The 22221-nt window shown below is 42.1% G+C and overlaps 1 protein-coding gene and 1 long non-coding RNA gene across 9 annotated transcripts in view; one reads left to right on the forward strand and one right to left on the reverse strand.

Annotated features, from left to right (window-relative positions):
- celf6 (CUGBP Elav-like family member 6) overlaps window positions 1-22221 on the forward strand; it is a 138526-nt gene that overhangs the window by 101330 nt on the left and 14975 nt on the right. For 4 of the 8 annotated variants that reach the window (XR_008827419.1, XM_056375153.1, XM_056375165.1 and 1 more), the window contains 7 exons: window positions 2592-2671; window positions 11556-11729; window positions 12653-12800; window positions 14218-14367; window positions 15201-15263; window positions 15892-15972; window positions 20091-20234. Coding sequence is in view for 7 of the 8 variants with exons in the window: in XM_056375153.1 (XP_056231128.1) it covers window positions 2592-2671; window positions 11556-11729; window positions 12653-12800; window positions 14218-14367; window positions 15201-15263; window positions 15892-15972; window positions 20091-20234 (840 nt within the window). In the remaining variant the exon portion in view is untranslated. The remainder of the gene's footprint in view (window positions 1-2591; window positions 2672-11555; window positions 11730-12652; window positions 12801-14217; window positions 14368-15200; window positions 15264-15891; window positions 15973-20090; window positions 20235-22221) is intronic. The other 4 variants (XM_056375195.1, XM_056375186.1, XM_056375180.1 and 1 more) reach the window with 3 other exon arrangements.
- LOC130168419 (uncharacterized) overlaps window positions 11674-22221 on the reverse strand; it is a 79722-nt gene continuing 69174 nt past the window's right edge. The window contains exon 4 of the long non-coding RNA XR_008827452.1: window positions 11674-11734. This is a non-coding gene — a long non-coding RNA (uncharacterized LOC130168419). The remainder of the gene's footprint in view (window positions 11735-22221) is intronic.

The following is a 22221-nucleotide window of genomic DNA, read 5'->3' on the forward strand; positions in this document are numbered from 1 at the left end:
GTGTTGGTATTTGTCTCTATTATCGCTGGCTTGATCATTCCCTTTTCTTCAAGTTTCACTGCTATGAAATGGAAAACTGTGGAGTAATGTTAACTATGAATTCTACCACGAGACAAAGGTCTCATATATAGGTATCTGGTCCTATCACTCACTGTGCAGCAGTCCTACGCAATCATTACCGGATGTTACGGCAAATTATTTTGCCAGCCGCCTCGCTCGGGATGAGGTCCCCATAATTTGAATGAGACAGACCTTGAAATTGACAGTGCTATCTGTTCCATGATGGAGGCTTTGTCCCCTGTTGATGTAAATTTATGCTACTCAGAGGCTTTTCAGCACCCCTCTTCACCCAATAAAAAGGCCGAGAAGTTTAACATCCATCTCTCTTTGGCGCTGCTCCTCAAAGTACTTTCAAAGTGCAACACTTGCTGCCAGAGTTGAATAGAGCCCCGAATTGTCAGGAATAATAGAGAGATGGCTTTTAGGTCTATAATTAAGTTGTGTTATAAATGTCACCCATCCAGTGGGATGGAATTCATGCATACATATTATTACCCCGGGAATTCAAAAGGCAGCGCAGATCCTCTCGCTTGAAAGCAATACAATCTCTCTTTTTCCTTTTTCCCCAACTCATTCTGAGCCATCAAATTCAAAAACTCAAATGTGCACTATAATTTATGAGGCTGTAGCACTTCCAATTCTTTTGAGATGTTGTGCTCTGTGTCCCTTAACTTTTTTTTTTAAAAGGTCAGCAGAATCAAGGCTAATGCATGTTGTTGATGGAGAAATTTGAGAACATTGTATGTTCCACGTGACTTTGCCATTGATGGTGTTCTCCAAGCCCTGCAGTTTTGAATGTCTCTCTGGTTGGGCTGAGCTGACGGGGTCACAGGGACCCTGGCACAATGTCTGATAGCTTTGTTAGTGAACCCACAGCAAGGTATCTTGCCTTCCAAAACCAAAAGGCTTCTGCGAGAACAAACCGCCCCTTATTATTTCAACTACAAAAGTTAAATGCATTTGTTCCTACAAAGACAGAGTTGCAGTAAAATGGCACATGTAGGCTGATGCATTTCCCTTGAACAAATGAAGACCTTTCCTGTCTCTACCTGGAGGGGTGTTCAAGTGAAGTAAAAAGGTGCTAGAGTGCTGTGAGAGAATCAAAGTCTTCTTTGACTTATCTGTTTGCCTCTGTAGATCTATGCAGCTTTGAGGACATTTGACAGTACAGAAAACACATGGCCTTTACTCACCACATTTCTGCTCACAATAGTTTCAACTACTTACCATTTACTGTGTGGCAGGAATGTGGATGGAAAGCCTCAGGTAACGGAGGAAATTGTCCTCAATTGTGCACATACTGCATGTCCTTTAGTTCTTTTTTTTTTTTTTTTAGTTTGCCAGGAAATTACTAAGTTGCATGTCGAGGAAGCAAAACTGACGCCTGAGATGTAGAAGTGAATGGATCGCTGCCAAAAGCAGAACATCTCCTGAGCCTACCTATCAGTGTTTGTAATTTAAATGAATCATCATGACTCCTGTGGGAATACAGAGTGAATAAATGTATATGAACACATGTAACTGTTTAAAATAGGTATCAGCAGTTCTTAAGAAAGCAGGGACTGAACTCAGGGAAAGACACGGGTGCCACTCGATTAATGAAAAGGGGGCAGAATTAATCCACGAGTTTGTTAATTAGGTATCTCTTGACTTAACACATGAGCTACCTGAAGGCAAGGATAAGAATAGGACATAACAGAATACCTCTTGCAGTCGATGACGACCATAAAGCTTAGAGAAATAGCTCCTGTTTAATTTAATGGCTTTTGGAAAATTACCGCGTTTCAGTTCCACTGTAATTCAGTTCACTGGCTTTCTCTTTATGTTATAGTACTTTAGCGCCTGTCCTAACCTACACACCGATGAACTATTTAATAACGTGGTTAGGATATGTGAGCTTCAAAAACACATACTGTGCATTATTATTATCTATCTGAATCATTTTTAATATCATTTGAGATGTTAATTCAACAAGGCTCCGACACACTGCTGCCAACACTCGTTCCCTTGTCTTCGGGCCAACTTTTTATGTTGGCTTTTCCTTTTGTGCATTAACTACACAACAGATTTAAGATTTTTTGAATGCCCCTTGAGCAAAGCCCCCCCTCCCCCTGCATCTGAAATTATATGCGAGCAAAGATTTGGTTAGATAGGCAGATTATAATACTATGCCTTTGTCATCATAATCTCTTTTATGAGTGACTGCACACAAATCATAATGTGTAAATATTAAACAGATTAATAATCACAAACAAGTCAGGATAGTAAATGCCTTGGCTCCATGCTCCAAAGTGGAGGGGGTGGAATTAGAAATGGGCAAGGGACAGGATGTTCCACGCAGCTAATGCCTTCACTACAATTAGACTGATTTATTCAGAGTTATGCGCTGAACACACAAATGGCAGGATATATTTACAAACCAGATAACATGAAAACAATGGTAATGAATGGTGTTTCCCCCCCATTTTCAAGGCCACCCCCTGATGTTGTGCCCCTCCCTTCTATCTCTCTCTCTCTCTCTCTGTGTACAGGCTGTGCCTTTGTGAAGTTCTCCAGCCACGCAGAAGCACAGGCCGCCATCAACAGCTTGCATGGTGGACAGACTATGCCTGTAAGTAACACACACGCATAACAAGTGTTGTCCTAATGACAGAATGAACTTTAGAGTGTAATTTATTTTAACACCGTTAAGTGTTTTTACACTTGATGTGGACCGTTTTAGAAAAGGTTTTGCAAGTGATGCGATGTCATTTGCTTGTCTACTTATGCCAGCTGTTTCACCTGTGCTGCCAGTTTTATAAGATGTTTGAGGCAGACTGGGATGAAGTTTATAACAAAGATAGACAGATAGAAAGACACTGAACAAATCCCCCCTTAAAGGTTTCTATTCCTCATACACATGACCACTGGAGGATGTATGCCTCCTTTTGAAATTTTTGTCATAAACACAAAATTTCTTCATCTCCACTTAGAACAAATTAAGTATCTATCTATCTATCTATCTATCTATCTATCTATCTAGAACATTGGAGTACACACACACATATATGTACTTTTTTATACTATAAATATATGTGTATAGTCACCACTGTGACATCAACAGTCCACAGTCTCACATACATTCTCCCTGTGTTATCGCACACAAAAGATTCCCACAGTCAGCATCCGCCACCTTACAGCGCACAGCTGCATACTCTGTATCTCAGTCTTTTCACTCAATATCCATTTCCCTCTCCTGCTATTCAAACTACCTTTTGAGCAGACCGATAGAGTATTTACATTCACCGCCTTGATATGATTACTGCGCACCACACACGAATCCTGGAATGTGTTCTCAGAAGACATTGTACTGCACATGTCAGTATGTCATTTACATGTTTTAGTTAGAACTGAAGGAAAGACACGGGTGGAGATGATGGAAATAGAAAAATGAGGATATATAGTTCAAGCATTGTATAAAATGATATTGTAGGTATGAGTTTGTTCTTATTTCCATACTATACTCCTTACTATACACTGATTAAACAACACAGAATGTATTTTGCTCAGATATCAGTCTATGAATAGAAACAGCAAAATTTAATTTAGAACAACTAATGAATATTTACTAATTTATTCAATTACCATTCAAATTGAATTCAGGAGGTTATGGTTGCATTGCACATTGTATTTCCACTTGCTTATCGTTGTGTTACTTAGGGAGGAGAAAGGCTAAAACAAACTAATGGAGAGCTGTTGGCTCATCTAACAATTACCCTACATAAATGTCTAGAAGAAACAGACCATCACATTGAAGTCCTCTTTCTAGTCCCCTCTTGACTCTAAGTACAATATTGACTTGCATTTTATTCCTGGTTATGTCCACCAACTTCTGAAAAACAATATCAGAATGACAAATAAAAAGTTGTGAATTAGCCAGGATGAAGCCGTCACAAGACTTCTGGAGGCAGATTTTTTTTTGATTGTACAGTTTGTGATGTGTGATGCAGTTGAGGCAAATTCTCTTTTGGAAATGACATGATACTGTACTGCAAGTGGGAGACGAGACAGAATTTTTATCTATGTTCTAAACAAGAACAAATTAAAGCTTGGATGAACATTTTCTGATTACTTATGGATTAAAAATGTTTCTATATCGCTGCCAAAAGTTAATAGTTTGAACAGCTCTCTTAACCTGTCCCTGAAAACTGAAATTAGTGTGAAATTAGTGGCTTTACATTTGGAGACAGTGTGTCATCTTCATGGTGAGGCAATTTAACTGGTTGTAGGGTGTCAAGAAAGATTATTTCTCGAAATGGTGTAATTAAATTTTTGCACTTTATATACTGTTTAGGCAATTTATGAGAATGGCTAGACAGATTTTTACATCACAATATACATGTGTGTCATCAGCATAAGAGTGAAACCTCTTGCTTGCTTTTGATACATCCAAGTAGAATTATGTATGAATAGTGGGTGGGAAAAAATGAATAAAGTAATGATAAAAAACTAAATAAACTGGATAGAAAAACTGAACCCAGAATCTTAATCCAACTGAGGATAAGGAGATTGTGTCTATTGTTGTAAACAGTTTCTTGGGAAGTAGTGCAAGCTTTATCTCAACAACCAGCTGCTTTAACAAAATGAATGAAACCACTGGCCAGAGTGCAATAGATAATAAATAAAGTACAAGCTCTGACTGCTGAACATTTTGTAATATGATGGGGACACATAAAGGGCTTCATACATGTCAGAGCCTCTTCTAGCAACACGTGAGAAATGACTTGAAAGCAGCTCATGCTGAAAAATGATTAGCAGTGACAGTGTGGCCCCTGTCAGGGGGCTGCGTTTTGTTAAAGAATATTAAACATTTACTTGAAAACACTTATCAAGGGAGGCTTCATTAAAGTGAGTATAAGGGAGGTTAACAAGGAAGTCAATAATATTGAAAAGCACCCTAGAGTTAGGATGGATCTTCAAAATGAGGTCAGATTAATAAGCCACTTTTGCTTCCTTAACCGCTTCCTGATATTTGAGCATGAAATCTTTCATAATATTGTGGGACACTTGCAGTTTATCAGCCTCCCATTAACTTTTAGCTTTTCTACATTTATTCTCCACAGCCTGGGACCAGGGTATTCATCTTGATATGTTGTGGAATAATGTTATGCTGTAAATACTAGTCATATTGCTGCATCACCTCATTCAGTTACAGACACAGAACACAAATACAGGTGTCTGTTGTCATGGCTCTGACACATGTTGACCATTACACAGAAATGCACATCTTCTTGACATATAATGAAAGGCAATGCCAGAATCATAGTGGTCAGTGGAGTGTATAGCGCTACACAACAGATGAAGATTTAAATGTGCTTTTGAGTGGTGTAGAATATAGTTTAGCTGTGAGTGTACAAGGAATTGTGGAAAGTAGGTAATGGTGTGGCGGTCCAGCTTGATATACAGTAGTTATGAGATGCATGAAATAGCATTAGTTGGTGTTGATTTGTTTAGTTGAAGATTGAGGCCAGTTAATTACAAATTGGATATGCTTCTGTCAGGCTTGAACAAGGCCACCAAAAAGGCTTAAGTAAAAGAAATGATGAATTAGGAAACATCTCGCTGCCAGTGCTGCGTGTGTGTTGAGTGCTGCACAGCTGGACACACACATGAGCACACACTCTTTCTGGCAGACATCCGCACCTTCACACACTTCACTGATGTTCCGCAATAAATATTTACGGACGCTTCCTGGCAGCCAGATAGTGTCCTGGAAGCCAGATGTAATTTACACATCTTTTTGATGCCGCCTCATTTTGCATTACATTGAAGTAGTGAGGGAGGGAAATAAGTGGTAGAGCCGCTTTAACTTTGTGTGTGGTTGTTGTGCTCTTCAGAGACCAAACTTTTTGGCATGTAAACCACAAGGGTCAAAATTTAATAAGGCGCCGGCCTAGAGCCAAACAATAATCATGTTGCCCACTGATCATGCACAATTACTGAAATTTGGTTATAATCAAGATATTTACCTTCTACTCAAAATATCTTGTTGACTCAATCAATAGAATATGTTTACATCCAGAGGATTTACATAATTGGATTCCTGTGAGGCTGTTTTTTTGCTTACTTATACAAATCAAAATTTGGCTCATGCGCAGTAGCTTTGTGCACTTATGTGTGTTTGTCTTGCTGTAGCCCAGGCAGAGTTGCATTAGTTTGGGTCACTAAGCCACCTGAGGTCTGCTGCAGATGAACTGTCCAAGGCAACATATGGAGCTCCAAACAGACCTGGGGTGGATCACGAGTCATCCAAAAGTTCATTAATAATCTATATTATCCATATCTCTCTCCCTCTATCCCCGCACCTGTTATCCTCCTCTCCACAAATCCAACTTCCTCTCAGATTAATAGGCAAGGTGGCCATTAGTATCCAACTAAGGCTTTGGTACCGATGGGGGATGCAGTTAATTTGGATAATATCACTGCCACATGTCGTCAACAACAGACTAACAGGAGGCAGGATTCAGAGAGTGGGCTGCTCTGCTCACTGCCTGCTGCCAGCTGTGAGGTCTGGATGAACCTTGAACAAAGAGTTGTCTCTCACTTCCTCTCTGTCTCTCTCTCCCTCTTAATGTTCTCTCTACAGCATCTGTGTTACCTGGCACACACGCACATGCCATAAATAATACCTCCACCAAAACACGCTGGCCCAAAATGAAAGGCTTTAATGAAGCTTAAGGGCAAGGGATGCCACCAAAGGGCATGCGCTGATAGATCGGGTCATAGCTTTAATTGATGTTTATTGCAGATTGCAGGTGCTTCCAAAATTAACTTAAAAGGTGATTGGGCACAGAACAGTCACTCTCACTGGTTTCAGCTGTTGCATTACAGTAAGGCTGCGGAGGCACAGGTGGCAAAACTTCAAATGTCAAAGCCGAGGGCAGCCAGACAGCACCCAGCAAATTGCAGACATTGTCACATTCGGTGTCACAGCGTGGCTGACAGGGCCTGTGGAGCTCTCCGGTGTTGGCAGCAACAAGAGCGTGCATGTGTGTGATACTATAGTTCTGGATTAATGAGAGATAAGAACAAGCCAGAGAGCATTGTCATTGTAATACACAAGTCATCAAACACCACATGAAACTACTGTAGAACCTCGGCAGGCTTGTGGCTGACATACTGCACGGAGTTTTGTTTTCTACTGTCCGCACATATGATGGTGAAAACTGCTGTTGATGGACAAAATGGAGCCAAGTGAAAAACACCATTATGAATGACAGGTATTCTTCTTCTGCGTGTTTCGGTTTGACGCGGTGTGCTCGGCAGCCGCAGCAGTATGTGGTGGACAGCAAGGCCAGACCAAGACAGCATCATCCACTGCTAATGAGAGACAGCCCTCCCGTGAGGCTAGCAAAGACGTAGCAAGGTTCAGAGAGTTGAATACCAAGCCCACAGGAGGTTCATCCAATTACCAAACAAACTTGTTCCGATGTATTCAATTAATTTCTTACAGATTCTCGATTAGCACTTTCTCTAAGTCTGTAGAAAGCTGCAAGTTTTGCCTGTCATTTAAAAGTAGCTGCTGTACGTTTTGCTGAATGACTGGGGAGAAGGAGGTTGTTCGCACATTAGTGGCTGATCATTAGTATGCTTTTCTAAATGACAGCTTCCTTTCAACGAGTGTGTTGTTTAAATTATATTGCTGTAAGCCTCTGTAGAGGACAGATGACGAGTGTCTGTTTACCTGTTGGTAGACACTTAACAACAGTGTCTTTTTATCACAGTAATGCAGAGATAAAAGAATAATGCCGTTTCACTGGTGTAGTTGAGTTCTAATCCCTCAATTACAGTTGTGTATTTTTCCATCTACACATTTCGTGGCCTATACAAAATCCAATATGGGAGATTTTCACAAGTCAAGTGTGTTGTTCAAGAAATTAGATTAGTTTTTGAACCCGTGACAAATTCCTTAGTTGTACCTGTCAAAAGTGAAGGCTCCCTGTTGGCCCTTATCAAATTCAGCGAATTCATTTTCTCTCCAGGTATAGGAGTCATGCCGGTGGAGGTTATTATTCTGTTTGTTTGTCAGCTTGTGATTTTCTGCTACCAGTGAGGAGTGGCTGTTTTGCATCCAGTGCCTGTTGTCTGCTGCCACCTGTTCCTTCATTACCTGGCCACATATTACTCTTTCTTTATGTGGAAAGAAACTCCTCATCCGTGAGGGGGGATCACACTCTGAAATCTGCTTTTTCTGATTAGGCCTTGGATCTAGTCAGAATACATCCGCTTTAGATGTAAGGATATGAAATTTTCCTATTCAGGGGTAAGGATAAGATTTTTTCTCCTCTTTTTTTTTTAGAGGGGATATATTGGCTTTTATGTTATGAAAGTCAGAAATACTCAGCTCAGACATGAGTGGCAGTGCTGACAACACCTACAGAGGCTGTTGTAGTGCTTTAGTCCTGCTGCCAAGACTTTTCAGTGTAGACACTGCAGACTGGGTCTCCTCCTGTGCTGTCGTCTACAGCAGAGCACTCTGCTGGGAGAGGCCAGACTCGCCTCACAGTCTGGCCTAGTCTGGCTCGAGTCACGGTGCAGTGAGTACAGGCAGCCTCGGGCTTTCACAGTCCTGATGCTCACAATGCATTCTTCATGAGGTATTAAATGAACATAAGAATACACAGATACACAAAGCAGAAAATGAACGTGATCTAAATGCCAGGCCCCTGTGCCGTGTGCAGGCTTGAGCAACAACGCTGGAGGAAGATGTTTGCTCAGTGCCAGCCTCATTAAATCCAACAGCCCGGTTCCTTCAACTGGTCCACAAAGTTGAAAAAGAACGGAGAAAGGTCAGGAGGTGGGATGAAATGAAATTAGAAAGGGAGAAACAGTGCCGTTAACGCCACCACGTCGGCGTATTGATTTAACTAATTGAAATGGCACCAAGGGAGAAACACCAGATGGGTCTCCTCTGGCCTGAGGTGGGGTGCTGGCTGGCTCTGATAGGATCCCATCTGAGACACACTGTCCCTGGGGTGCATGCTGATGCCTTCCTTTATTCCCCAGCCTCTTTCTCACGGTTATCTGCAGCCAACACATTCTCGTGGTTGTGTTAATAGAATGACACATTTTCACATGGGTTAGTCAAATAGCTTGCAAAAAAAAAAAAAATTCGTGGAACAAGAACTTGTGTGTTTTTGTGCATTTAGTATATGCGTGTTTGTCTTTTGACAAATGACAGTCAGACAGGACAGAAAATGTTGCTGAGGGGAGGATAAGGCTTAAGAAAATGGTGACTGACTTTAGGGTATTGTAAAAATAAAAATCAGCAATCAATGTCAGGTGTAGGCAGAGTAAATATATGACTAACCAAACTCCAAAGAAGGAGACCACCCTGGCAAACTGCCCTCTCAATGGCACTATCACTTCGCTTTTCCTGTTTAAAATTTCATGAAGGCTTTAAAAAAATAGGACACACTCTTTTGTATGAATTACTATGAAATAGCATAAAGTAAGACTGAACTACAGTAAGACAAGGACTGTGTTTGTTCTGTAGCTGAATACACACTCTTATGGTGTCGTTGCAATATTCAACTTCAAAGGGCACAAGTTTGTTTGTTTCTATGATTTTCTGTTTGGATAATTCTGCTTTAGTAAGTTGCCGCCTGTAAGTAGCACTCAAGCTTAAACTTGGACCTGTAGGGCAGTTTAGTCTTGCTTTGTCAATTTCAATTTCTCATACACTGAGGCACAGAAACTCATGCACAAGAAACAGGTGTGTGCAGCATCAATCACACCGATCAGTCCCCTGCAGTTCACTCACATTACCGATGTCTACAACCAAAGAAAATGTGGAAATCTCAATCAAAGGCTGAATTTGTACTGACCCTGTCAGGATGAGGGATTTGTGAGTGATGGATCCAAGTTGTGATTATGGAGTCTTTTTCTCCCCGTGTCTTTGCTTTTATGATCTTACTAATCATATCCTGACTGCCCCCTGGCTGCCTGTGTCCTTCTGTCCTGGTGGTGCTCCGTGCTCTTTCCCAGCATGCACTGCCTGTAATTAAATAGGAGCCCGGTCCTCTTGACGGTGTCTGTGGCGGCTTTCTCTGCCTGGCAGCCTCCTCATCCTCCCTCTCTCTCTCTCTCTCTGTATCTTTTCTGTCTCTCACTCACACACTGACTCTCTCCTTCCCTCTCTCCTTTCCTGGATGTCACATGAGGAACTGACTCTGGTCTCTGTCTCTCAAATGATTTAATTGGATGCAAACTCAGGAGCACGGACATCAATATGGAACTATATCTGCCATAAGGCAGAGCCATTAGTCAATACTTCGCCCTCCACATGCCGAAGGCTTTTGTCAGACCTAATTACCCAGTGCTGTATTCAGTGGAGCTTCACCAGTGGGGGACTGGGACTCCTGTGGGATCTGGTTAGGATCACAGTTCACTCTCAGTGTATACAGTGGAGTTGGAGAGTTCACAAAAGCAAATATCACTCACTATTCTCTTCCATTTAACAATGACAGCTAAGAGACTGCAGTCATGTGCATATTCAGTTCCACTGTCTTACATGGCTGAGAAATACTAGGCCTGGAAGACTGAAGTGTTATCTGCACTGGACATCAGATGACAGAAATGAATAACATGCAAAGCGGTGATGCAAAGGATCCACACTCATGTTTTTAATAAAAGACTGTTGAAGCACTGATACAGATCAGCTCCACATCCTTTTTATTTTGTAGCCAACATTTTGTTGCAGGTCATTTCCCGAGGGAAACACACGTTGTGAGACAGCTATTTTTAACCACACAATAAAAAAATGCAAATGTGTTGCATGCATCCAGCAACCTTGTTTCTAAATGACCTGCATTTAGGTTATGGTCGGATTGATAATGTTCAATATGTCCATATATTTTCACACTCCCAGTTAAAGCATCTCATGTTAACAGGAGCAATAGACTTGTCAAGCATACGTAACAATGTCAGTCAGTGACATTAGTAATGATGCTTTCCATTAGCTTTAGGAAATTCATAAGAGCTGTGCTATTGTCTTGCTGTGCTTTTTTTTTTTTTTTTTTTTTACACTTTGTGAAATACTATTTATTCACTCTGAGGACGTCCACAGACAGTTTTGCTAATAAACACCAGCTCATTAGCTGGTTGGCTGAAGTGGCAGGTGCAATCTCCAAAACTGCTGATTGAAAGTAACCATGGTGGTTGCAAGTGTTAGTATTATTAGTTGTCCTACTTTGTTGAAACTCTGACAGCACAAAAGACGTTTTATACTTATTATATTTAGATTTCTTTCTTTTTCTTGTTTGTTTTTTATGTTTATTTGCTTCAGTTAATCTCCTCGCAGCCACTGAAAAAGCGTGATTATACTCTGCAAAGTTTCCATTAAAGAGTTTTTTTTTTCATGAAGATACACATCAAAAGTGAAAAACTGAACCTATCTGGAAAAACCAAAGTTAGTTGCATATTCACTAACCTTTTCAATATACGTGTCCCTCCAGGGTGCCTCGTCCAGTCTGGTGGTCAAGTTTGCAGACACCGATAAGGAGAGGACCCTGCGTAGGATGCACCAGATGGCGGGCCAGCTCGGCATCTTCAGTCCCATGACCATCCAGTTTGGGGCCTATGGCGCCTACTCTCATGCTGTAAGTCTCAGCCCGGCGGGGGAGGAGACGGTGAGCTTTAAAAAAGAAAACAAAAACTGTTGTGATTTAAAGTTTGAACTCACAATCTCTCCCACTAGGCATGTGACACTCCGAGAGAACATCTACTTCAGTGATTCGCACTATTAAATGGCTGTTAGTGTCCTAATTTACATAGGCTTTACAGAAAATGCTGCACTGCTTTTTGAATTGTCTTTTTTATCCCCTCACTTGTCCAGGGAAGCTGCTTATCATGTATGCTCAGCACTATACTGTTTTACTTTCATACAGTTACAAGCATCAACTTCATATTCACTTTCCATTCCCACATTTCCTGACTTGATCTGTGAATTTAAACTGCCAACCCAAGCTCGCCTCTTTAACATTTGATTTACTTACACATATTCCTCTAGACTCAAACAGAGGTGCACGTCATTCCGACGAACCCACACCCCCCACCCCTCTCCCTCCCAGCCCACCCCACCCGCACTTCTTATTCACACATGAAAGTCACAGCCTGAGTTAGGAGTGTGTGAGATTTTGCACTCATACAGTAGCTAACAACTCACCCTGACAGGTGAGACTCGCCCACTCACGCACGATCTCTCCACTAACTCTGCCACCGCAGCACCATTTTTTCTCTCACACATATACATATACATTTCATATAGATATGCATAGTCTCCAGCTTGCCAAACTCATCTCAGCACATAGGCTTTATCTTGTGTCAGTATAATGAGCACAAAAGCCAGAGCAGTGTTAGAGGAGCTGGGAAGCAACGCTGCAGGGCAACACAGACCACTCTGTTCAAGAACAAGGCATGGGCCAAGCAAACAGAGATGTGAGAGTAAACATGCTCTGGTCCTGCGGCTATTTCACCCTCCTTTCCTTTTCTGTCCTTCCCTCCATCCCTCCCGCCATTCGCCTCTCTTCCCCACTGCTCTTTAATCCTACAGCAGATGATGCAACAGCAAGCAGCCCTGATGGCAGCGACACAAGGGTCCTACCTGAACCCCATGGCAGCCATCGCTGCCGCGCAAATGCAGCAAATGGCAGCTTTCAATGTCAACGGCCTGGTGGCTACTCCCATGACACCGTCCTCAGGTATACACTAATAGGCGCACGCGCGCGCACACACACACACACACACACACACACACACACACACACACACACACACGCACGCATACAAGAACTGGCACGGCTGCAAGAGCAGAGGCACGCGCAAACACACACACACACACACACACACACACACACACACACCACACACACACACACACACACACACACACACACACAGGACTTCCATTTCTCACTGCTGCCCTGGAACATTTTCATCATTAGCAAGAATTATAGAAGCAGTAGTAATATATTCATTCAAGGCCTTTCTACTTTTGCCCTTGTTCCATTTTTTTAGATGTAGGCTCCATATTCTGGGCTGAAGCAGACATTTCCAGTGTTGAATTAAAGGAAGTGGAGCTTTGTATTGAGCGAGGCATGATGGGAGAAGATGTACAGCATTCCTTGACACTCATTGGCAGCCACATTATAGTCTCTCTCTCTTTTCCTCTCTCTCATTATCTCTCTCGCTCTCTCCCTGTCTCCCTGTCTGTCACTCTCTTCCTCTGTGTCTCTGTGACAGTGTGTGTTTTCTGGGAACACAGCCAATCCGATGACTTTGGATGCAGAGTCCTTGGCTTATACAATATAAGAGCAAAGATTTGTGTGAGATAATCCTGGACCCCAGTCTGAACTATCTTTTTGGCCCTTGTCATGAGGAGCTTTGATGGCTCGACACTAAGTAGGCAGGCCGCCTGAAGGCGGGGTCATTGCAAATGTATTAAATAAAGTGGTTTGACGCTGTACCTGGCATTTGTAATCCACAAGGCCTACATATACCAGGTAATGCCTATCAAACATAATCCTACAAGACCTAAATGCCCTTCACCTGGATTAGAAAAATAATAAAAATCCATCAGCACAAAGGGGCACTGACAAGGTGACAGACTTGGAATATCACCTCAAGGAGAAAAGGTGGTTAGAAGGAGAAGCACAGGCTTCTGCGTTCATCACACTGTAACTTTACTTGTACACCAATTTTGTATCCATACTTTTCGTACCTTTAAAAGGTGCAGTTATGGACCCTAAGAGGTAAAGATCTACCTTTAAACATGGGTATAATAATGAAGAATAATCCAAAAATCTGAGAGCAACCTTCCCCCCCACCACCCTTACACATCAATCATTGTGCCACCTTGACTGATTTTAGTAACTGAACCTTTAGTTCCGACTGAATTGGTACCGATTTATACCAAACAACATCATTGCACCTTTATAGTGGGTCAAAAGGCACATATTTGTGCTCAAGAGGACCCATTATGTCCCTGTTATACAGCTGTACATTTGGGAGGAAATGTTCAGTACAAAAATATACCTCTCTTGTACCCCTATTTTTGAGAGTGCATCATGTGAACCGTGCACCCTGCAGTTTCCGTAATGACTCTGTATCTATTTGCAGGCACCAGCACACCCCCAGGCATCTCTGCCACAGCCGTGCCCAGCATAGCCACCCCAATCGGGGTCAACGGATTCAGTGCCCTCCCGCCTCAAAGCAACGGGCAGCCCACCTCTGAGCCCATCTACACCAATGGTATTCATCCTTACCCAGGTGAGCCAATCAACGTTTACATAAAAGAAACATGAGATATATTTGTAACATCTACTGTCATGAGACGGTTGCTCTGACCCTGACACTTCTGACGTTTAGCTGCTTGTACTGATGGTGATCTATGAATGTTTGATTATTCTAGTGTTATACATGATCTGAATAAGAACATAACCTAGCTGCCACAATGCAAGTTCAACACGTCAGTAGTGACAAATTGAATTATGTCACATAGTACTGTTTAAAAGTTGACAAGAGTCCTTTTTACTTCACACTCTCCTGACATCTTTTTCTGATTTGAACTGAAGCGTTTAAAGCTTGAGGGTCAATCAGCAGCGTCTTTGGCAGATTTCTCAGCAGCTCAGCTCCAGTATCATGATGGATCCATCAGTTCATCCATCAGTCCATTATGGCTAATTTGATGTGTCTCAACCCGTCCTCAGCTTCTTAATGTTGTCTGGGACTGATTCCTGAAGAACTGACAGACTCACACTTCCCATTCTGCATTATGCAAAGGCAGCTGCGATTGTAATGAACTACAAAGTGGTTTGTTTGGCATGTTGTTAATATTTGATGCAAACATCTGGGGCAAACAAGCATTTTGAAGCACTGAGAGATATGACAAGCCACATTTCTCCCACTCCCTGTGTGATCTCACCCCCTGATGGTTCTCCACAGATAAGCCAATTTCTGCCTCGCTCTTTAACACTCTCTCTATATCTCTCTTTGTCTCTGTATTCGTCTTGACCACTCTATGTCCCGTCTTTGTCTGTTTTTGCTTTCATTTTCCTTTTCGTCGCCCCCCTTTCTCGGACTCTCTTTTCGTCTCTCTGCAGCACAGAGTCCAACGGTGACCGACCCTCTCCAACAGGCTTATGCCGGTGTCCAGCACTACGCAGGTGATCCGTCTCTCTTACCGCCTCTACTCTCTCACTTCCTCCATCTGTCCCTTTCCCTCTACCCTCTCCCTTTGTGTTTGTCACATTAGTAGACACTATGACAGGTATAGAGATAGCCGTACGACCAGCCAATTTTCTCCCGGATTAGGCTACTTTACATTAGGATTGCAAAAGGATTTTCACTTGACTTGATTATACACCCACACACACACACACACACACACACACACACACACACACACACACACACACACAAAAAAAAACTTAATTCCAAAAGTATAACACAAGCTGAGGATCTCAACCTGCCATAGGCTCCAGCATGAGAGATGACATAGACCTCTCAGACCACTGCATTCTGCCTGACATCAGCTCCTATTAACATGGTGTAAGTCTCCCTCTCTTTCTTTGTGTGTCTGCTCAGTTGAACTGTACTCCACTCCCCTCTTGCCATGCTCTTTGTGCAGTGATCCACCAGCCAAATGAGCCCAGGCTCCCAATCATAATGCAATTTATTTATGCAGTGTCTAGAGGACGCAAATGAACAATGGAATAATGATTTGAGTTTTGTTGTGTCAAATATGAAAATGGAGATGTGAAAAATTCCACTCTGGTTCTCCCTTTGCAACAGCAGCCTACCCTGCCGCCTATGCGCCAATCAGCCAAGCGTTCCCCCAGCAACCAACCATCATTCCCCAGCAACAGAGGGAAGGTAAGAGCGAGCAAGCGCGCCCACCCAAGATAAAAGGTGATAATTGCCATGTTCCATTCTAATGTAGCTGCGCTGCTTTGAATTAGCGAGGGAGGGAAAAAGCTGGCTGGGGAAAATGTGAGAAAAAGGCTTCCCATTTAAAGAGAAGAACATTAGCAGTGAGATGGAAAGTTACTCTGTCATTATTCAAAAACTGCACTAATTCAAACTCGCAGCGTTGGACTGCTTAATCAGTCCATTACAATGTGTTTAAGTGGTTATAAATATTCATCAGATTAATTAGCTGCATGCATAATCATTTATTACCATTCCTAGTGTAGTGTTCGTTCTTATGCCACAGCATCAGATGTAATAAAGCATAGGATATACTGTGATGGTAAATCACTCTTTTTGACACCATTTTTCAGTCTCAATTATTCATCTATATGATTGTATGAGACAGCGTAGAGTGGCATGAATATTCAGTATAGGAACTCTTAAGTCGAGAAAAAGTTAGTTTATGTTTGCATTTTTTGATAGTGAGAGTGCAAGCCAGGGTCACAGTGCAGAAGCGTATGAATGAAGTGTAGATACACATAGACTTATCCTCACATGTCAGCTCCTTATTCGCTTCACAAAAAAAAAACAAAAAAACAAAAACAAAAAACATGAAGTTGTTGAGTTTATCTCTCACTGCTACGACGGAACATTTTAATCATTGGCAAGAATCATAGAAGTCATGGTAATGCAAACACACACAGACAAAGACACACACACACACACACACACACACACACACACACACACACACACACACACATAGAGCTATTCTTGGTTGAGCCAGTGGCCTGTCTGAGTTCTGGCCTCCTCTGGGTTTTGGCTGCTCTCCCAGTCTGTCTCAGTCCATTGCCACAGTCTGCAGCTCTGCCATTTAACAAGAGACACCTAAACCTGAATACACAGGCACAGTCAAGCCTCAGCTTCAACCTCCTCTGAAAGCTAACAATTTCAACAATGCATTCTATCAGTCCGTGTCTGTGAGTATATCAACAAAGGAAATCCTCCCAAATCCAAAAATATAATTTCAACCAGACGAATCTTTGCTGTACTCTTTGAAAATATGTGTCCTTTTCACTTCAGAGAAGCATCTCAGGCAGCACAGTGACATGTCAATACTATACGACAACACACCCACACAGCAACTAGCAACACTGTATATGTCATACCCAAAGCAATGCAGTGCTGTCAGATGCTTGTGGATGAACTAATTATGTCTCAACTTTCAATCAGTTCAGTAAATTAATTGGTTGTAAAAAAAAAAAACAACAAAAAAAACTATGGTATGAAAAATTTTCCTGCATGGAAAATTTAAAGGCAGTCACATTGCTTAAGTTCAGTGTCAACTTTAACAAATCTGTCCATGTTGAGAATACTATGGCTGTGTCCGAAATCAATCCGTATTTACTATACACTGCGCTATATTTACCCTCTGCTGTTTTATTTGAGTGTCTGAATTCTGAGTGTGTAAATGCGTCCACTATATAGTGCCCTAAAAAAAATCCACAATGAAACAAAAATAAATTTGTGGCCGTGGCATGTGCAGTACTTTCTGCCAACAATTCCACAATACTATGCATTTTATATATGTGAAACCTGCAGTTGTGTGACTCAACAGCAGTGATGATTTAAAAATAGGATGATTAGTAAGTGTCTCAAATCTCAATTTACTAAACTATTCTGTGTCTATTATATAGTGATGGAGTGAATGAGGGAGTGATTTCGGACACAGCCTAAGACCCGTTTCAGGAGCACTGGGTTAAAGGCATCACCACCGACCTAAGCAGAATAATTCTTAGGTGAAAAGACAATGTAGCAGCATCAGTGTGTTAGTGGTTGTTTGAGATGATGGCAAATTTTGAAAAGAACGTTTAGCTGTATTCGTATGCCTTGTCGTCTTCCTTGTTCATTCAAATTTCAAAGCTTTCTTTTTGCCTTGCTGTTGAGTGAAACTGTCACACCAGTCAATATGTTATATGACTTGCATTATGATTGTTTTAAAAGAGTACTCCACCAATTAAGCATTGCACTCAAAAGTAAAAAAAACAAAAAACTATCAGAATTGATGCAGCTGAACTCTCCTCTTTATATCATGCATTCTTCTTCTTTTTCAAACCCTGGCACCTATATTACCCAAAATGCAACTCAAACTGCTGACAGTTCATTTGGAAATTCAGGTGCGTTATACTAGTCACAGCTAGCAGCCCAAACCAGTTAGCCTCAAACAGAAATGAGGGGTGGGATACATGGGTCTGGTAAGCTCACGTGTTTCTTACTCCACACCCTCAGATTTTTTTTCCCACTTTATTCTCTAGTCTTCAGCCCCTGCTGATGTTACCTCAAGTGACATCACTTGAGGCAATTTATCAGACTTTGCGCAGCTCCCTCTGGAGACCCGAAAAGGCTTTGTATAACACTTTCACATGTGAAGTCGTACTGCCCAAGGCCTGTAAACAGACTTTGATGTGTAAAATCGCTTCTGCTTTAAAAAATAAATAATAATAAATTCTGCATATATGAATCATACCAAATTATTCCTCATCCTAAACTGTGAGAACAAGTCATACATCCCTGTGTCTGAACAAATAAAACCAAGCCAGATTAACTTGTCAACATGCACTTCTTTTCCACAATGGACAGGTTTTTAGATATAGAATTTGTTCTGTAAAAATGTCTCTAAAAATCATATATAGATATACATTTATATTTGTGTATGTGACAGTATTCTTTGTTGGACTAGAGACTGTAGGATTTTATTCTCACACATTTTGCCAGTCACAAAACTACCTTAACTCACACACAGTTGAATACACAGACTGGCATATATATGAGAGGCTTGTATGAAGCGGTCAGAGGATCACCATGATTTTTGTATTATTCTTTATTTTTGGAACCTATGCACTGTTCTTATATACCAGTCAGACATTTCTTTCCCTCAAACAAACCACTTCGTTTCAAAGCATGAATCCTCCATCAGAGACCTAAACCTAAACAGACAGAACTGAGTTTCAGCCTTGGAAAAAAAAAAAAAAACCCACTCTGTCAACCTGTGTGTGCATGTGCGTGTGTGTCCTCTATCTCGCTGAGGCATAGCAGCACTACAGCCAGCCACCACTGCAGCTCTCTTATCAGCCTTCTCACCAGCCCTGGTCTCATCTCGTCATGCTATCACCCTGAGCAATGAGACAGGAGAGAATGCTAGCCAGGCAGCCAGCTGCAAGCATACTGTCCCCGAGTCCATCACATCTCTCCCCCCACCTCTCTCTCTCTCGCTCTCTCTCTCCGTCCCTGGTCTCATCTCTCTCTCTCTCTCTGTCTCTCTCCAGTTCATTCCTGCCTTTATCCAGATTGGCCTGTACAATATGTGGCAGCTGGGTGGATGAGTGTGGAGGGATGGAGAGAGATTGGAAGACAGTCCTACTGTCACACAGTAATTGGGGCAAAAACTTGGCTTATGTCTTAATGCGTGCTCTGCCCCCTCCTCCTCTCTCTCTCTCCCTCTCTCTTTCTCTGTCTCACTGTTTCTCTTTCTCGATATAACCGTCTCAATCTTTCTCTTTCAATCAGCCTCTCTGTGTTTTTTCTCCCTCCTGTTGTCTCCGTTTTTATCTCTGGCTTTTTCTCTCTTTTACTTCTCCTATCTCTGCCTCTCTGTGGCTGTTTACATGTGCACACACAGCAACTGCCAGCACATTTTCTCAGACAATAGTCAAATTTAACTGTATAATAAGATTTAGTAAAGTGCCACCTATCTATCCAGTTATTACATGAAATGAGGTTCTCAGGAGGATTCCAATGGCAACCACAAAAAGAGCTGACCAAACAGCCTGTGTGAACTCCTGAAAATGGGATTACAGTGTGTGTACCAGAAAAACTAGGTTTAACACGACTAATATTTGTGCCACGGGGAACATAATCAGGATTTGCTGTTTACATGGCTCATATATTCCTTGGATTATTGTCTTAATTGCTTTATTGAGTCATTTTTTCCACCCGTGTTATTGTGGTCAGTCTCTGTCGCACTGGGCGCCTCCTGTTTACGCTCCCGTCTAACCCTCCTGTTGTCTTTCTCTCATCACCAGGGCCAGAAGGTTGCAACCTGTTTATTTATCACCTGCCCCAGGAGTTCGGAGATGCGGAGCTCATGCAAATGTTCCTGCCTTTTGGCAACGTCATCTCCGCCAAAGTCTTTGTGGACCGAGCGACCAATCAGAGCAAATGTTTCGGTGAGTCAAGCATCAATGTTGAAGTGAAGAAAGAAAAAAAAAATATATATATATATTAACATGAACAAAGTCACGCAGTGGCTGTGCTTGGCAGTCTTCTCATGCCTCTTGTTGCTTTCCGGCAATTTGTGTTTGCTTTTGCTTTTATTCCCAGTGTCTATCCTAATCAAGCTGCAATTAACATTTTAAAGGTGGCGTTACATGCCACTGAGCAGAGGGGGCGGGGGGGTGGGGGGTGGGGGGGGGGGTGCAATGCGCACGTGCTCCCTGGCTTCATCACACAGGCATATCTAAAAAGATAGTGGGGCTCGCTAACAGAAGGGGGGGGTGGTGTTCAGAGGGTGGACGCTCTGAATGAATGAATCGCTCATCTAGCTACTGACCCAAAGATCCTTCACACATTTGCCACTTGCTCCACACATTGATTCATCACCCTCTCTATCACACCATTCCTTATACAATCAGTATCCATCTCCGCTTCTCTGCCATTCCCAGCCTCCTTTACTCAATAGAAAAGCATTTTCCCAGACCCCCACCCCCCAACCCCAACCCCACCCGCCCACCCCAATCCTCCAGCCGGGCAACCCAGCAGCATCCCGCCACCCCTCCCCTACTTTTCTCTCGCCTCCCACACAGCAAACCAGTTCATCAAGGGTGGAGGCGGTGCAGGTGGAATCCATGGGCTTAAAGAGATAATAATAGACTGGTGTGGGCCTTGCTGTTGATTCAGTTGGACAGCAACACCCAGGAGACAGGCACAGAGAGAGAGACTCCCAGCATTGGCTTTCTTTCAGTTTCTCTTCAACATGGCATGTCTATGAGGCTTTCTCTTCCTCTCTTTCCTCGTCTGTCTCTCTCTCTCTCTCTCTCTGTCCCTCTCAGGACAGTCTCTTTCTTCCTCTCCCTGTGTGTGCTCTCCTCTAAACATATGCCTCTCGTTATCACTATCCGTCAGTCAACAAGGGGGAAGGACAAAGGGGCGGTGACCTCATCAGTCTCACCGGCTTATTTTCCACGGCTAGTAATTAAGATCTTGGCTGAAAAACAGCAATTTAACCCATGATTCTTTTGTGGGTTTTTTTTTTTTCCAATCATTTCTCCCTCCTTTTTATAGCAGAGGCCCCAGGGCTCTTTTGTAAGACATTAACAAATTAGGCAGAAGATGCTGTGCATTAAGGGGGATAAGTTATTAGGCCTCCAAGAACTTGGAACACTTCATCTTAAAAATGTGTGAGTTAAGCATTGATGGTGTGGTTAATGGGCATTGAAGACACACAGACTTTTACAGATATACTGTGTGTATATCTACACACAGTATACAGGAGTAGAAAATGGATAGATGGACCGACTGATCGGTGCTCATACTGGTGTGAAGGAAACATGCTTAGCTCTCACACTGTTGTATGTATTCAAACTGGGCAACATGGACAAAATAGTTATGACAAGTTAATTATCTGTAACATATAAGCAGCCCAGTAGGTATGACGGTATTTAGTTAACCAAGATTTTAATTTTCCCAGCATCCTTTGAAACCCCCCCCCACCATATTCTAATTTAGATAACCCACTTTTTTCCCTCTAATTAAAAACTAAAAAACATGAACTTAAATCCATCATCTAAATACAGCAAACATTCTCTAATAATGTCAAATTTGTTGGTGTAAAAGTTAACTTATCCACTATATTTTAAGAAGCATCATGTTATAATATCTAAGTATAGTTAAATATTTAGTTAAGATTGATCATTTTAAATAAAATACCTTTAGCAGACTGCCAACTATGGCAGGATGACTGCTCTGAGTCTCAACAGAAACATCTATGCGTCTGTGGCCTGATTTCTCTGCAGCACAGGTGAACTACATTTTGGGATTTTGAGAGGAGATAATCAGACATCACTCTGTGAGATGGAGTGTTTACAGAGAAGCTTGAACATTTCAATATGATGAAAAGGTCAGTGGAGGAGCACTCAAAGCATATTCCTATAAAGG

Source organism: Seriola aureovittata, chromosome 1 (genome assembly GCF_021018895.1).
Source record: "Seriola aureovittata isolate HTS-2021-v1 ecotype China chromosome 1, ASM2101889v1, whole genome shotgun sequence".
Classification (NCBI taxonomy): domain Eukaryota; kingdom Metazoa; phylum Chordata; class Actinopteri; order Carangiformes; family Carangidae; genus Seriola; species Seriola aureovittata.